We start from the raw sequence: 11,893 nt of genomic DNA on the forward strand, positions 1-11,893 counted from the left end.
GGCGATCGAAGGATCGTGCTCATCACCTCGTAAGGAGGACAAGACAACCTCCGCAATGCTGCTAAATATGTACAGCCTTGCTGCGGTAGGGATAATAAATGGGCCCTCAACTGAGATTCGCCATTCTGGTGGGCGAAGCAGCCTTGCGGTGGCTGGATGGAACTTTGGGCACCACTCTTGCTTCTTTCGACGCCAGGAAAGGCTTGGACTGTAGCACAAGCATCCTCCCACTGTTGATGATCGCATCCACGAGGACAGGTCTTGTCTTGGCAAACGTGTCTAATTAACTCGACTGGAGTGAAGGACAAGGCCGGCCCGAGTTGACCAATCAAACGAGAGCCCCCGGCGCTGAGAACAGACTTCGCGACAGTTGTATAAATTCCTCCACATCTGCTAGAAACGATTGCGGCTGTTCCAAGCTAGCGAAATGGCCACCCTGATTATCAACTGAGTATGAGTACTCCATCACAATCATCGGACCTGTAGATGCGACTGGGTTTCGTATCTTACCTCGGCGTGAAATCTGAAGAGCTTCAAGTTTGGGTACAGCTCCTCTGCCCAAGCCCGGGGCAGAATGGCCAGATCATGCGCAAACAGTGAGTAGCCCATCGGCTTCTCCGTCGATATCGGTAACGTGCTGCCGGCCATGACTTTCTTGACGAGCTCCGCATGGTACAGGCAATTAGGGAACGTGTCTGTAAACCAGTAGAAGCTCACTGTAGCCAGGATGGTGTCGAGTGACAACGGCGAGTGCGGGTCGACCCATTCACAAAGTTTCTCACCGATCCTATACGCCTTGTCAGCATATTGGTCCAGACCTTGGGTAGTCATGAGGGCGAGACAGACCAGGCTAGCAGGGCAAGCGGGTTCGAGGACATGGCCAGCCCGACTGTAGCCGGGCGCGTGCCGTGTTCAAGAGCATAGGCAAATCCGGTCTCCTGCCAACGTTTTGTGCGATCCAGGGCCTCCTGCTCTTCAGCGGTGGGCCTCGCAGAAGGTGACACACTATCTCCGGGGTTCAGAACGAGCATGTTGACTTGAGACGAGTCAGGACTATGTGCAACGATTGTTTCAACAGCAGGCCAAGACGTACCATGAAAAGCCTTGCATTCCTCGTATTCCACAGCCATGGTTCGAGCGAGCATGCTGCCAAGATCGCCACCCTGCACGACATAGCCTGATTCGCCAAACCCAAGGTCGAGCATGAGCTGGTGCATGACCCGGGCTGCTCTATGCACCGTCATTTCTGCCTTGCGGGTAGTGCGAACGGACAGTCCGTAGTCCGGCAGAGAAGGCGCTATGACATGGTAGGGCAGGGTCTCTGGTGTATACTTGCCGACCAGCGTTTCCATGATGGGGAGGAAGTCCATGAAAGAACTGGGAAAGCCGTGCAAGAACATCAGAGGAACGGCGTCGGGCTTCTTGGAAAAAAGTGCGGCGAAGTGAATGTCGAGCTGCCCCAGCTCAGGATCTTGCAATGGAATTTTGAAGTTCGGAATGGCGTTGATGCGCTTCTCATGGTCGCGCCAATCGAACTTGGCGAGCCATGTTTCTTGGGCTCGTGTGAGCCATTCGCGTGAGAGTCCAAACTGACCGTCGCCTGGTTGGTTCCACCAGGTTGATGGGCCGATCTTGGAGAGTTTCAGGAGTATCTGGAACTCGTTCAAGGCTTCTTCAGGCACGCTTAAGGTGAAAGGTACTGGCTTGCCTACGGCCTTGCTTGGGATGGCGCTGAAACGGTCTGCCATTGTATCAGATTGCGTTCTGGGTGTCTCGGGATCAGTGTCTGAGGTTGCTCGCTGCCATGTCAAGAGTATGGCGAGTAGTGACGTTTATATAGTATTTCATCTCCCAGCTCGCCTTGCGCCACCCAAGTGTGTTGACCAAGAAGTCTGGATGCTGTACGCGATGGAGCCCGGCCTTCTGCCACGGTTACTCGGTCGATTACTCGGTCGAGCGGTCAATTTCGGCCGAACAGCCGCCGCCGCCGCCCTCACTGTATCCTGACAGGCAACCGCCGCCAACTTGGCGATATCGTACGTTGCAGGTCTAGAGTCTCGTCGTTAGATCATGATTTCATCATGCGTGGTATTGGAACATGTCGTTGGCATGGAAAGGGGAATGCTCTTTGTCACCGAGAGGCTGTATGCAGGACGCTTGGAGGATGCATTCGAAGCCACCATATATGAGACTGTGACCATGTTTGCCATTGTCGTCAACTTTCTAGGGCTGTTACTCGAAAACGACATCCACCTGTTTCAATCTTTCGAGGCGGTCACTCTCACCAAGCCTTGGCGGTCCGCAGGTTCTATTACATACATGCACCAGGCTTCTTCTCTCATCGGACCAAGCTTTGGCGGGACCAAATGCCGTGTGCGGGGGCGTGCGGGGGATCTCCTTGGTGCGCGAGTCAGAAAAGCTTGAGAGGGGGCTTGGGGACAGTGGCTGGAGTAACATCCAAGATGTCGACCCACCACTGCTCCAACACTGATTATGCAGGTGTGGTACCACGGGTTGCTGATCGTGATGCCACAACACGGCCGTTGGGGAGTGGCTAGTCGTTTGAACTAGCACGTGTCATCAATGTGTGAATTGCCTGAGCATGAATTGCAGTGGTGCTCATTTACACAGCAGGCACCCCGAGCAACGTCTTCGTGTCCATGGACTCAGTCGATGTCCATGGCGAGGGACCATTTCCCCCTCACAGTGTGACCTTGTTGGGGAGTCCCCAATTCTGTCCCACGGTATCCCTGGCCTCGTCGGCTATCTGCCCCAGGGACGCCAAGCCGACCAATTGAACGGCCCTGTCCATCTGCACAAGAACCTTTGCCCACTTGAGTCCCCCAATGCCGTATGCACGATGATAAGCAAGGACTGGTCGATCATTGCCGTCATCACGTTTCGTTCGAGGAACGGGCCTAAAAGAAATGGCTATCGTGCCAATCTACGTTACATTTGCCGCTGTGTCCCTCCGCATGTCGGCGTTGGCTAAGAGCTCGTTATCGAAATGGTCCTTGCACCCGTGCATCTCTACCAGTATATATGTCCTCTGGGGGTCGCTGCACAACAAGGCGAAGAAAAAATGCTTTGAGACATGCGCAGTCCTTCTTGTTGCTCGTCCTGTGCCAATAGAGTTTCTCTTGGCCACAATCTTTACTGCCGATCACGCCACCACAAGGAAGACGACACCTGCACATTCGCCCACAATGCGGGAAGACGTCAAGCATGGCGAGATCAATGGCGACCATGCCGACATGATTGCGAAGGAGCTCGGCGAGACAGTCGTAATGTCAGAGCCATTGAGCGAGGAGGAAGACAAGCGCATCTTGCGCCTCGTAGACTGGAAGTAAGTATCATAGAATCGGTATGAAGGGTGATCTTTGCTGACCTGGGAAACCTGCCACAGTCTGCTACCGATCATGGCCATGTCATATCTCTTCCAATTCCTGGACAAGTCCGCGCTTGGCTTCACCGCGATCTTGACGCTTCGGGAAGACCTGCACCTCTCGGGCTCGGACTACTCATGGGCTAGCGGCATTTATTATTTCGGATATCTAGTCGCTTCATATCCCGCAGCATGGATCATGGTGAGAGATTCTCTGGCTCCACGCCGATAGTCACAAGATACAGATAGACTGACGGGCATCTCACAATACAGATTAGAACCCCAGTCGGCAAGATGATTGCGGCGTCCATGTGAGTTTGCTCTGCAACTGCTATTCACCTCCCGGACTGTTGCTCCCTAGCGTCCAAAAGGATTGGTTAACTGATTGCACCGCCCTGCCTTAGCACACTCTGGGGCGCAATCCTCATGTTGACCGCTGTATGCTCCAACCCCGCCGGTCTTCTCGCGAATCGCATCTTCTTGGGCGTTGCCGAATCCGCCATCGCCCCTGGACTCGCAGTCATGGTGTCAATGTGGTACAAGCGAAAGGAGCAGCCGGTCCGTCAGGGAGCCTGGTTCATGGGCAATGTCATGGCCGGCATTGTGGGAGGCGTGACAGCCTATGGCATCAGCCACATCCAGAGCATTGCGGCGTGGAAGGCCATATTTCTCATCTTTGGCGCCATCACAGTGTGTTGGTCCGCAGCCATGTTCTTCCTGCTCCCCGACACACCAATGAGCGCGCGATTTCTGAACAAAGAGGATCGGGTCAAGGCGATCAAGAGAGTGGAAGAGAACATGACCGGCATCAAGAGTAACGAGTGGAAGCGGCATCAGTTCCTAGAGGCGCTCGCTGACATCCAGGTCTGGCTCCTGGTCATGGTGCAGATGACGGGATCGATCGCTAATGGGGGTGTCAACAACGTGAGTCTGAACCCATACCGCTCAAACAAGTCACCGGTGTGAGACTTTAATGGTAGGCGAGAGGGGTGCTAATCAACTTTGGCGTAGTTTGGCTCTATTGTCATCAAGGGCATGGGATTCTCTACACTCGACACCTTGTTGGTACAAATGATTGGTACTTGTTTCCAGGGCTTCTTCGTCATCACGGGGATGCTCGGGTCAACATACATCCCCAAATCTAGGACAATCATCATGGCGTGGCACATGTTTGTGTCGATTATTGGGGCTGCTATGATCCGACAGGTGCCTGCTCAGTACCAATGGGCTCGGTTCTTTGGGTATTGCCTGACGTTGGGCTACTCTGCGAATTTTCCCCTGCTTCTGGCCATGACGTCGAGCAACATTGGCGGGTTTACCAAGAAGACAACTTCAAACGCTATGGTGAGTCTATCCCATTCCGCAATCCCCTTTAGATTAGAGGCGAAGGAGACAGGATCACTCTTTTACCTTCTTACAATATGTCCCTCGAACACCAATTGAGATGCACAAACATGAAACTGGCATTCTCTTGGGCTTGTTCATCGTCAGATCTTTGTTGGCTACTGCGCAGGAAACATCATTGGTCCCCAGCTTTTCTTCGAGTCTGAGGCTCCCAGCTATCCGTCTGGCTTCCTCGCTATGATGCTTTGCTTTGGCCTCGGCTTTGCCGCTTGCGTTGCCCTCCGCTTCTATTTGCCTTGGGAGAACAAGCGGCGAGATCGCGCTGGTGGTTTGCATGAGATCGAGGCCGGCGCGGCGGCCCATGGCTCAGTCAACCTGATGGATAAAACTGACAAGGAGATCCCTCAGTTTCGTTATCTCTACTGAGCACTGTCGTGTCGTGGTTTCATTCTCTTCGTTTTGAGAGAAGCTCCAACGGACTGCAAGGCACTAGGGTAGTAAGGGAAGCGCAATGCATATAGAACGAGTACGAAGTTTTCCGAGCTGAGAACCGCGAAGTGCTTAAATTTCTCATATGTAAAAGACATAACGTAATCCACGGGCGAGTGGCCCATACGGGCGAGTGGCCCACTTTCATTCACTATACCGAATCCAACTCTTCTTCACGCGTTTATTCCACCACGAAAGATGGAGACGCCTTCTAAAGAGAGTCAATTGTTCCTTGCTATCCAAGCAATGGAAAACGACCCAAACTTAAGCACCCGACGCGCTGCCGAGATGTTCAACGTCCCCCGAACAACCCTACGACGCCGAGAGAAGGGAGTACCTGCCCGACGCGAAAGCCCTCCGAATTCTACAAAATTAACCAAGCTGGAAGAGGAGAAGATTGTCGAATACATTCTCGACTTGGATGCGCGAGCATATCCTCCTCGGCTAAGTGAGGTTAGAGAAATGGCGAATCAACTACTCGCGAAGCGCGACAGGCCAGGTGTCGGAATCAACTGGGCCTCAACCTTTGTTAAACGACGACCAGAGCTCCAGACGCGTTTCTTTCGCAAGTACGACTACAAGAGAGCCCAGTGCGAGGATCCCGACGCGATAAACGCGTGGTTTCGGCTTGTGCGGAACGTAGTTGCGAAATACGGTGTCGCGGACTCCGATATTTACAACTTCGACGAGACAGGCTTTCAGATGGGCGTTATCGCGACCGGGATGGTCGTTACAAACGCGCAAAGACGTTCGAACGTTAAGATGAAGCAACCGGGTAATCGGGAATGGGTTACGGTCATCCAGGGCGTCGGCGCGACCGGATTTTACGTCCCGCCGTTCGTAGTATTTACCGGCAAATATCACCTCTCGACCTGGTACCAAGACGACGCGATTCCTCGCGACTGGAGAATTATAACGTCCCTAAACGGCTGGACTACAAATGAAATTGGTCTAGATTGGATTCGGCATTTCGATCAGCATACAAAGTTGCGAACAAAAGGCGATTATCGCCTCCTCGTCCTCGACGGCCACGAAAGTCACCACTCGGTCGAATTCGAGCTCTACTGCAAGGACAGCAAGATTATTACGCTCTATATGCCTCCTCACTCGTCTCATATACTCCAGCCTCTCGATGTTGGGTGTTTTGGTCCGCTGAAGAAAGCATACGGTCGGCAAATCGAGCTCAAGATGAAGGCGGGTACAACGCATATCAGCAAGGAGGACTTCCTCCCCACGTTTTTAGCAGCATTCCAACAGACAATGACGGAAAAAAACATCCAGGGAGGCTTCAGAGGGGCAGGACTTGTACCCTATAACCCAGAAGCAGTCTTATCTAAGCTCGATGTAAAGTTCAAGACGCCAACGCCCCCAGGGACGCCTCGGAGGTCACCCGAGCTATGGACTTCCCGAACGCCTACTACAGCTATAGAAGCCCGTTCACAGTCTGATTTTATTAAAGGTCGAATCTCTCGTCACCAGGGAAGCTCTCCAACGTCAATTATTGAAGCAGTTGAGCAGTTCACGAAGGGGGCAAAGGGGATTATGCATAAGTTTACCTTAATGGAGGCAAGGATGAAAGCCCTTGAAGACGAGAATGCAATACTTAGCAAGCGTCGTAGGGCGAAAAAAACACGTCTCAGGAAAGGCCAAAGCATGACTCTAGGCGAGGGACAAGATCTCGTAACCCAGAGAGAGGTAAATGCTCAGGTAGTACAGGAAATGCAGGAAAACTCTGGGGGTGAAAGTCGATCTGCACCAAAGCAGCGGTGCTGTAGCGTCTGCGGGAAACCCGGTCATAACGCAAGAACTTGTTACATAGTTACTCTTGGGTCTGAACTAGAAGATAGCGATTGAGCTTAATTGATTTAAGGCGTTGGGGCTGTGTTATCGAGTGTGATACCTGCAAGACTTGGTTGGGGTGGGCCACTCGCCCGTATGGGCCACTCGCCCGTGGATTACGTTAATTATCAAGCCGCTGAATTTTTGCGTAGGAGAAAGAATGCTTGTCATGTCCCCTTGGTAATAGAAATTCTAGATCAGCGTTATTTCAGAATCAAGCTCTCCATTTCTGTATCAGCACGAAATACGGCAGCTTCCGGTCCGTACAAGGGCAAGCAAGCGGGCATTTGCAGGTGGGTCGTGCAGGCCCGCCTGCTGCGTACGTTCGGAGGCTGCCCTGGTAGCCAACATGTTGGTTGAGAGTGGCCCGTGACTACCACGCGCCAATGTCAATCGTATCTACATCGACAAAACGGACATCCCACGCTGCCTTCACATTCCTCCGCGCCTCGCGTCTGGCCCAACTCGACACCGGTGACCCGGCCCAACACAACATCATGCGTCGTCGCGCCTCGTGGTTTCTGCTCCATCCGCCATGCCCATCACTTCTCTGGCCCTCTCCACCTCGACAGCGTTTCTTGTCGAGCACAGCAACAATGTCTGAGCTACCCGCCACTCTCGGCCGGGGCGTGTCCCTGCGAAGCGACTCGGGCCACACATACACCATCAAAGACACACTTGTGGCCAGGCCCAAACCATTCTCCAGTGTGTTCCTAGCAGAGTGAGCCACCCAGAGCACACATGGCACCCCTCATGCTCAACACTTGCTGACCTGCGCCTCCAGGAGCGAGGGCAAACAGTTCGTCATCAAGGATTCCCTCGGGTCAGAGGCAGACCTGAGATACCGCGCCAATGTTCACGATCGTGTGGCCGACTCGCCCCACGTGAGGGCTCGAATCGATACCATCACTGGCGAGAGTGCGTTTGTAATGCCGTACATGGATGACGATCTTTTGCAGATGGCGGGAAACAACCTCTTCAAGGATGTGCGCAAGAACGTCCTGAGACAAGCCCTGTGCGGGCTCAGAGACCTTCACGACAAGGACCTCGCACATAATGGTATTCCATCTGTCTCACGGCGCAATCCCCCTTTCATCCAGCGGCCGAACACTAACGTCTTTCTTCGACGGCACCTCTAGACGTCAAGCCGAACAACATTTTCGTCGATTATCAGCTGAACCCTGATCGCCAGGTTCTGCTCAAGAGCGTGAAAATAGGCGATTTAGAGGAGGCTGTCGTTATTCCACCCGGCAACTGGCTTAGAGGGCCTCAATGCGGGAACAAGAATTGGCGGAGTCCAGAGGCTTGGGCGAGGGCCGGCCAGAACCAGGCCTCTGATATCTACTCCTTCGCCGTTATAGTGAGTCCCTTTCGGTGCTGCGCTTCCTCTCTCTTCATAGCACAGACTGCCTCCCCTGCTGCTCGCTTCGCAGTGTATTGACGATCCCGATGCAGATGATCTACGTGATGCATCACGTCATGGTGTTTTATGAGGAGGGAGACAATCTCCTTGACGAGGACCAAGTATGGAGACGCATTCTCTGGCAGCACGTCTGCGTGTTCGGCGACCGGGAAGCGTACGCCGGATATCTGGAACACGTTACCAAGACCCAACCGGAGTTCGCAGCCCAGCTTGACGAAATGGTGCAAGAGAAGCTCAAAGAAGGATTGTTCCCTCCGTTCCGTTTGTACGACTTCATCGAGCCCGAGTTCCGGGATCTCGTGGGTCAAATGACCAACTTGAATCCGCTCAACAGGATCACTGCGAAGGAGGCTCTGCAGCATGTTTGGTTCACTGAGGGAGATGAAGCGGAGAAAGCTTGAACGAACAAACTTGGATTGATTTCTTGGATTTCATAGGCGTGTAGGTTGCTGTTTCTCTCTTCCACAACAGTACATAGTGACTCTCCACTCTGCTCACTCATATGAAAAACGAACAGGTTCTTGTGACTCTACGGGCCAGCATGACGCTCTGGAAGCGTCTTCGGAGAGATACCTTACCATATACGAATGTTTTGATACCTTAGTGATGATGCAAGCACGTTCCAATCATCACTTGCCACATGGGCGTCCCTATACTCAGGCAATTGTTTGGATCAATATGCTATATTTTATTGGCAGAGTTCGGCTAATGACAGTAGTGTTTGCGGCTACCGGCGCCCTCACGTGAGCACCTTTGGCGCCAAGTCAAAGAGCTGTACCAGGACCGAAGCGGCACTGTCGCAGTTCAAGAATCGTTACCGGCTTCCGCTCCGTGTCTGAGAGCAACGCATCAGTTTCTTTGTCATAAGAGATACGACAGATTCTAGAAGGCACTATAACTACAATAAGAGTATTATACTAGATCTACTTGCCTATGTACTCCTCGCCTGTGAATAGGGACTTGAATGACTAATGAGTTTCTTGCCCTGCAGGATACCGGGTCGTGATACCAGGTTGAGGCGAGTGACGAGTAGTCTGAATCGTGAATTTCTAAGCATAGTATAGCCGTTCAGCCATCTGAAGAGCATGGGTGCAAGGCGAGTTCCCATGGTAGACCGGGTTGCGCAAGGCTCAGTGCCCATTATGGGCTATCAGCCCTAGCCGATAATCCTTGTCACAGACCCACTACCTCTCGTCCCTCGTCTTGCCGCCGATAACCACTGGCAAGTTTTTCCGATGCTGACGCGCAAATTTCGGGACAAATGAATTCGCCGGTATCCATCGAGCATCAGCAATATGCCCCATTATAACCCTGCCATAAAAGGCTTCAGCCCTTGAGCTATCCACCAAATTAGCCGCTTTCAACAACCACCCTCGCTTACAAATTTCAATTCTGGTAGAGATGCTCCGCTTAGAACGGATCCACCCTTCGAGCAGAAGGCAAACAGTCCTCCAGCGAGGGTCCCGGCCCGAGGACAGCCACGTGCGGTCGCTTAGATGTCGTTGCCGATAGGCAATTGCTTGCGGGTCTGCGCGTACATCCTAGTGCATAAGCCAAGAATTTGCGAGGGACAACACGGCAAGGATGTTATGTTGTCCACTTGCGGACTCTGTCATTACTAACTGGGAGCACATGGAGATGCTCTCAGACGAGTGCAGAAGAGATATAAAGGCAAAGTGAAGGGGCTTAGCAGAAACGGAATTCCAGTCCCCAAGGCATACTTGACCTCTTTCATCTTAACGACCATTTTCGAAAACACCCCAAACACACAATGCTCTACGCGAACATCACCACCGCAGCGCTCTGCGCTATAGCGACTGCCAGCAATGTGCCTGCTCCTTATCAGATTTCCGTCGACCCCAAGCTTATTGCAGAGGCGGCTACCAAAGCCAAGCTCTACAGGCCATCCATCGGCTTAGAAGACCGCACGAGTGATACCTGGCGGGAAGGACCACCAGTCGAGAATATGACAGCGCTCGCTCGGTACTGGGCGGACGAATACGACTGGCTTGAGGTTCAGGACGAGCTCAACAGTAACGGTCATCACTATTCCGTAAATGTGTCTGCGGGAGACGGATACGACCAGCCCTTGCAGCTCCACTTTGTCCACGAGCGATCTACCCAAAGGCCCAATGCGATTCCTCTGTTGATGCTCCACGGTTGGCCGTCCACGCATACCGAGTGGAGCGCTGTCCTGAAGCCCCTTACATCGCCCAAAGACAGCTCCTCGCCGGCTTTCCATGTGGTAACACCCGACCTTCCCGGGTTTGGTTTCAGCCCGGCTCCGACGCGCGCAGGATTCGGCCCTCGCCAGGCTGCCGCCGCCTTTGCCGACCTAATGAAGACGCTGGGGTACGAAAAGTATGGAGTCGTCTCTACGGATCTTGGGTGGTGGGTCGGAATGTTCATGGCTGGCGACCATGCAGAGCACCTCGTCGGCCACTTTACCGACTTCTTCTCTGTTTCGCCCACGCCTGCTGATCTTGAGCGGTACAGCAGCAACCAGACTGATGCGGCCGAGAACGAGTATATTGGCGGACTCTCTGCATTCAGTGCCGGGTTTGGAGCATACATGACCATGCAGAGCCAGGGCCCGTTGAAGCTTAGCCAGGCGCTTAACGACAGCCCCGTTGGTTATGCGGGATGGATCTGGCCCATGATTCATGCTATAAGCGATGGGTATCCTTACACGCTGAAGCAAATCGTTACGAGAACCCTCCTGTTGTGGGTCGGCGATGTGTATGGAAACGTCAGGGCCTATTTGGAGTGGCTGAAGGTACGTGGCGTATAAGCCTGATCCGACACTTGTTCAAGCCAGCGTAAGACTAACTACGATTGCAACCAAAAAGCCCGAGGCCAGTAATTTCCCCGAATCGGATGTGCCGACAGGTGTCGCCCAGTGGGGTGCAACGGGCCCGTTCAATGAGATTGCCGGCTCGGTCCACACGGTAAGCTACTATTCCCGAAGCTTCGCCTGCAGCAAACATCTGGCTGTGTTACTGACAACCATACCCCTCAAACAGCCCCGTAGTTGGATCGAGAGACAGAGCAACGTGACTTTCTTCATTGCTCGCGACTTTGGAGGGCACTTCGCCGTGGAGCACTACCCCGACCTTTATGCACAGGACCTGAGGGAGTTCTTTGGTCAACTGACCGCATAGAACGCGTGGGAACTGGCCAGAAAGGAACGTGCTTGGGACGTCATTCAAGCTTGACCGGGGTGCTTGGCAAACCGTCGTATTTCCGGCTAAAGCCACATGGTTGACAGCAGTCGTACACATTGCATTTGCTTAGATGGGCTTATGTGGAACAGGTAAGTAATCACGTAATACTGCCAATAGGGCTCAAAGGGGAGGGGCCAGGCTTGGGGGGACGTTAGAGGAAGTTGCTGTAACTGAGTTTCATCGTATTTT

At 53.1% G+C, this 11,893-nt stretch overlaps 4 protein-coding genes across 4 annotated transcripts; 3 read left to right on the plus strand and 1 right to left on the minus strand.

Annotated features, from left to right (window-relative positions):
• Window positions 1-255: 255 nt before the first annotated feature.
• On the minus strand, window positions 256-2,037 carry B0I36DRAFT_265486 (Alpha/Beta hydrolase protein). Its single transcript, XM_046151199.1, has 4 exons — window positions 1,094-2,037; window positions 847-1,036; window positions 511-787; window positions 256-436 (listed from the first exon to the last, which is right to left on the minus strand). Exons 1-4 carry the CDS (start codon window positions 1,746-1,748, stop codon window positions 329-331), a joined length of 1,230 nt encoding a protein of 409 aa, XP_046016107.1. The 5' UTR covers window positions 1,749-2,037; the 3' UTR covers window positions 256-328.
• Window positions 2,038-3,206: 1,169 nt separating this feature from the next.
• On the plus strand, window positions 3,207-5,155 carry B0I36DRAFT_361318 (major facilitator superfamily domain-containing protein; the record flags this gene model as incomplete). Its single annotated transcript, XM_046158460.1, has 6 exons — window positions 3,207-3,346; window positions 3,407-3,587; window positions 3,659-3,696; window positions 3,790-4,309; window positions 4,397-4,729; window positions 4,877-5,155. 6 exons carry the CDS (start codon window positions 3,207-3,209, stop codon window positions 5,153-5,155), a joined length of 1,491 nt encoding a protein of 496 aa, XP_046016108.1.
• A 2,498-nt stretch (window positions 5,156-7,653) lies between these two features.
• Window positions 7,654-8,881, plus strand: B0I36DRAFT_238502 (serine/threonine protein kinase; the record flags this gene model as incomplete). Its single annotated transcript, XM_046149621.1, has 4 exons — window positions 7,654-7,778; window positions 7,842-8,116; window positions 8,197-8,417; window positions 8,513-8,881. 4 exons carry the CDS (start codon window positions 7,654-7,656, stop codon window positions 8,879-8,881), a joined length of 990 nt encoding a protein of 329 aa, XP_046016109.1.
• Window positions 8,882-10,251: 1,370 nt separating this feature from the next.
• B0I36DRAFT_239143 (epoxide hydrolase) lies at window positions 10,252-11,641 on the plus strand (the record flags this gene model as incomplete). The annotated part of the gene is made up of 4 exons (XM_046149668.1): window positions 10,252-10,494; window positions 10,594-11,256; window positions 11,330-11,428; window positions 11,504-11,641. 4 exons carry the CDS (start codon window positions 10,252-10,254, stop codon window positions 11,639-11,641), a joined length of 1,143 nt encoding a protein of 380 aa, XP_046016110.1.
• Window positions 11,642-11,893: the final 252 nt, after the last annotated feature.

Source organism: Microdochium trichocladiopsis (assembly GCF_020744255.1).
Source record: "Microdochium trichocladiopsis strain MPI-CAGE-CH-0230 chromosome Unknown B0I36scaffold_3, whole genome shotgun sequence".
Taxonomy (NCBI): domain Eukaryota; kingdom Fungi; phylum Ascomycota; class Sordariomycetes; order Xylariales; family Microdochiaceae; genus Microdochium; species Microdochium trichocladiopsis.